This window comes from Opisthorchis viverrini (genome assembly GCF_000715545.1).
Source record: "Opisthorchis viverrini unplaced genomic scaffold opera_v5_9, whole genome shotgun sequence".
NCBI classification, from domain to species: Eukaryota; Metazoa; Platyhelminthes; class Trematoda; order Opisthorchiida; family Opisthorchiidae; genus Opisthorchis; species Opisthorchis viverrini.
This window is the reverse complement of record NW_008751665.1, coordinates 4,162,353-4,166,841: the sequence shown is the minus strand read 5'-3', so window position 1 is coordinate 4,166,841 and position 4,489 is coordinate 4,162,353. Positions and strand designations below refer to the sequence as shown.

General features: G+C 43.4%; 1 protein-coding gene across 1 annotated transcript in view; it reads left to right on the top strand.

Moving 5' to 3' along the window:
* Nucleotides 1-465: 465 nt before the first annotated feature.
* The window catches only part of T265_12671 (hypothetical protein), a gene marked incomplete at both ends in the record, with an annotated part of 7,038 nt that continues 3,014 nt past the window's right edge, over nt 466-4,489 (top strand). Inside the window, 2 exons of the mRNA XM_009164853.1 lie at nt 466-751; nt 4,205-4,487. Coding sequence (XP_009163117.1) covers nt 466-751; nt 4,205-4,487 — 569 coding nt within the window. The remainder of the gene's footprint in view (nt 752-4,204; nt 4,488-4,489) is intronic.

Genomic DNA, 4,489 nt, shown 5'->3' with positions numbered 1-4,489 from the left:
TTCATTTTGATGTTTTGTTGCTAATATCACTCAATGATGACAGTGTGAAAACGTCCCTCTTTCGAAAAAGCATAAAAAGAATGATTTTATGTTTAATATAATTTGGATAAGGGTTATTCGCTTTAGGTTGCCTTATCCTAGAAGCTTCGTTCCTATAATTTCCCTGGTTCTGGAATTCTACGAGGTTGCAGGTGTTTAATTTTTTGTGACCCATTGTTTTAACCAAGCTGCATTTACAAATAGAAAAACACCCATCCATCCTGAAAGTGTCCTTGATACGTTGCCCCTTTTCAATATGCGCACAGGGTTTTGTTTTCTGGCGATAGAACTTACGATTTCTGTCGATAAGCAAAGGTACCCGAGGGTATAACGCACCATGATTTTTCTCTTCTTGTCATTATCATCTGTTGAGTTGGCAGGCTCAAAGTAACAAGAATAATTTCTAAATCTTCAACTCTCTTAGATATTTTTATTAACTTACGAGAATCCCGGGATAACCTGCGATCTGAAGTCAGACCTAGAACAGCGTGTTCGACTGCCAGACCAGCGAGGCCTAAACAAATCGCGGTAAAAGTGAATGTACCACCACGTGCACGACTGCGGCTAGATGAAGCATTTGAAAACGCTGCTCGGAGCCGGGAAACACACATATTCTCTACGGCATCCATCAGTGAACCAGTTCTTCGGTGGCAACGAAAACCGGTGGCCGAAAATGAACGGAACCGTCCAAGTCACACTGCGTGGTGGCAGAGTAAGTGTGGTGCACTGTTTCATCGTCCTTTTAGCTACTTGATTTACTAGCCGTGAGACATTTTAAAAATAACAGAACTCACTGGATATTCCCCTGCGTAAATTGATCGGGTTTGTCAGATAGATCACCATCAGTACCAGTCAATTATATTTTTGTAAGTGGAGTCCGATAGGTGCGTTACAATGAACCATTCGAATGGTTAATCATCTCGCGAAGGGGGGAGGTTGCAATGCATAGGGAATTACCTACAGTTCATGTGTGTCACAGTTAAAGGCTTACATAAGTTTGACAATTCATATGCAATGAGAATGCATTGAAAACTAAAGCCACAGGTACTTCATCTACGGGTGCATCCAGTACTGCAGACTACGATGGTATGATCAGGTGCGACGCATTCCTAGTTTTTCTATGCCGACGACATGGTTTTCAATCGCGCCTGAACGAGAGTGGAGCAAGTCCACAAGTGAGACAAACATATCCGGAAACGGGAAGTTGTAACAAAACGTCTGGATTTTGTTTAGTTGTCAGCCTTTCCTGGTGAGACATTTTAAATTATGAGAGGTGATAGTTGGTGTTCATGTTATCAAAGTCCGTCTAGCTGGGTATTGGAGGCACAGGCACTTTGTGGTTTGCCACAACTGAGCTCTGTCTACCCACTCCATCTTTCTTCTCTTCATTATGGGTCTTGGGTGAAGTAATTCGCCACGACGGTACGATCGCAAAGTGACTGTGATCTTCACTGATCTCGTTGCCCATATCACTACTGCATACTGAGAGTCACAGTGGATTGAGTGACCCCATTTCCTTTAACGATAAAGAGCCACTTATCACATCCATCGCAGTCGACTGCTTCGCGGACGGAATCTTGTCACATATGGAGTAGGCCTGCCGTCTCCACTCCATGGTTGCGCTGTAGATATCAACTTGAAATACTTCAGCCGTTAACCTACTTCTCGTTTATTGCGCCCGTCTTCGTCTCATCTCCTTCTCATCTTTGCGCACATGAAAGCTGCTCTATATCATTTCTCAAAGGTAATCGGAAAAAGAAAGCTGAAGGGTGAATGTCGCATTATCAGTGACAAAGCAGAAAAAGAGGTAAAATACACTTGTTTTACGGCATGCCTGATCTACACCCAAATCTCTCGTTTATGCTATTCTTTAAGTAAATGTATTGTGCAGGGGCCACCTCATGTTGGTGATCTCCACGAAGGGTGAAACCGATCGTAACCTATCGAAGCGCGTTTGGCAATCTAGTGAGTAGTGTGTAAAATCAAGAGAGCAGCAATGCTGTTTTGGAAGGCACAACAATGATGCAGCTAAATGCTTTGTCCGCGACGTTAGACAAGGTAACAACAAACGTGTGTAGGTTTGCCATTTCCAAAAACGTGAAGCGTCATTTTCAGTCTCACCTGGATTGTTCAACAAGTACAGCGGGGGAAAATGAGGCAGACACTTGATTTACCTAATAAGTAGCTAGTTATTCAACGGATGGATGAGAAGTACTTTCTAACAAACGATATCAGTAGCGAGCCTGTGCTAGGAATTGCACGAAAATTCTGCTGCATAAATTCACCGGTTTGACAATATCAGCCTTCTAACAAGTGCTTTGGCGCCGAGGAGAAAATATTCCGGTGGAACATAGTGGTACTTGATCGAACCCACTGATGCTTCGAGTAGCTCTCAACTCCCCGTATTCATCGATCGATATGACTCAGGAGTAACAGATATCCGATTGTGACATGCTTATAGCAATAGTACTTCAGATCCCGTGCCTCCTAGGATGTACTTGGAAGCTTGACACCCAAAATATGTCAGCTTAGAGATGACTTTCAACGCTACTCTTGGTGACCAGTACTCGCAAAAGGCAACCAAAGACCCAGAGGAATCCGCGTCAGGATAAAACTACCATTAGATCTGATGTCATTGTGGCGGTGAATAAGAGAAACACACTTCTGATGTGGGAAAAGTTTGCTAGAACAAGATGAAGGCCATTCATTGGTCACGGCTTTTATACTTGCTGTATCGCACACCAAGCGGAAAAGTATAGATTCGTTTCCCATGCTGAAGCCACTCATTTCGACCGTGTCCAGTTGTGCCCCAGATGCTTCAGTTTATACCTCCCACGAGGAACCCTATTCTAATTTCGGTGGAACACCCTGCCACAATTCTGTTCGGTGACTCACATCCTCTGGATTTTTATCCCCAGTCTACCGAATCCCTGTTGAAAGTGAAGTGGGTACCATGCATCCTGCATCGCTAACCTAGCATTGTTGTTAAATTCGTCGGCCCAATCAGACTACCTACATTTGCGGTTCCACGAAACTGCACAATCTGCCTTCCTACTGGCTCAAAACCATCTTCAATAAACTGCCGCATTTTAAAGTTGGATAGCTGGCTGACGTGGAATGTCAGGTTCAGCATAACTACTTTTCTATGCAATTCCAATCGCCTCAATGACTTAAAAAAGCGAAAAGAAGGTTGTTTCCTTCATTCTCACTCATATTTGGAAAAAAACGTGGACAGTACAGCGCCCACACACTGTAAGTGCACAAGATTTCGTTGGTGAGCCAATGTCGAAAAGAATTAGTACCATCTGGTAAAAGTGCTCAACACTAACTCGGAAAGTGCTATTCATCCGAGTAGCTCTACTATTTACTTAAGGCGGAGAGCATGGGGGTGTTGAGGAGATTTAGTTTTGTTGCTTGTCCCATGTCATCTTCACAGGTGTATATTTATCATCCCTGTCAATTTTATGTGCTTCAACCTACTTCTTAATGGGAACCGTTCTTCCTCGAGCTGTTCAGATCAGTGTGTAGATGTGTTAGTAGAGAAGTAACTGATAGTTTTATTCTGGAAGATAGCGTACTACTCATAAAGTTGCTGAAAAATTCTTTGACAGCCCAATAACGATTATGCTACCCTTCTGATTCATCAGGACGTCCCCGAGTTTTTGTCGGCCTTATGTTCCGCTTAAACCAAACAAAATTCACTTTGTGCCAGCCGAACCCCTAGTTTATATTAACGAGTAAATTATTGTGAGAAACGATGAAAGCAATCGTATTATTCCAGATGGGACCGTTTACTTCCTCCACATTTGGACTCTTTATTATTTCGAATGTTGTAGGTCATATTGAGTAGACAAAGCTATTCCTTATGGTCATGAAATCTTGGAACAACCATTACTGAGGCGAACGAAAACCAGTCAGCTCGTAACTACTTCCATGGGCTATTTCGCTCTTGTTATTTCAGTCAAAATGAAATTAACCCCGAACAGAGTGCTCCAGGTGAACTGAGCAGATACCTATCAGCATAATTTCAGTTGGAACAAACGCCACAGCAGCAGTATTACGGACAACAACAGGGTTGTCAGAAAAGTGAAGCCTACTCATAGTAACACCCCGTCCCACAACCAGTGAAGGAGCAAAAAGGAACCAAAAAGATTCCTAGTGCCAGCTAATTTGAGACACCTATGGCGTCAGAATGGCCCATCCCTGAATCTCAAAGACCGCGTGCATCAAGCTACAGTATGGGCTGTTGTGTTATATGGCTGTGAGACTTGGCCTATTCGAGCAGCGGAACTGAGACGTCTTCATGTGTTCGACAAACGTTTTCTCAGAACCACAGTTCTTGTGGGTTGGTGTCGGCGAATCCGTAATGAGGTAGTTAGAAAGCGCGCTTTCGGTTGTGTAACGGGTACTTCCATTGAGGAATGTGTCCAACACCAGAAGCTGCGTTGGT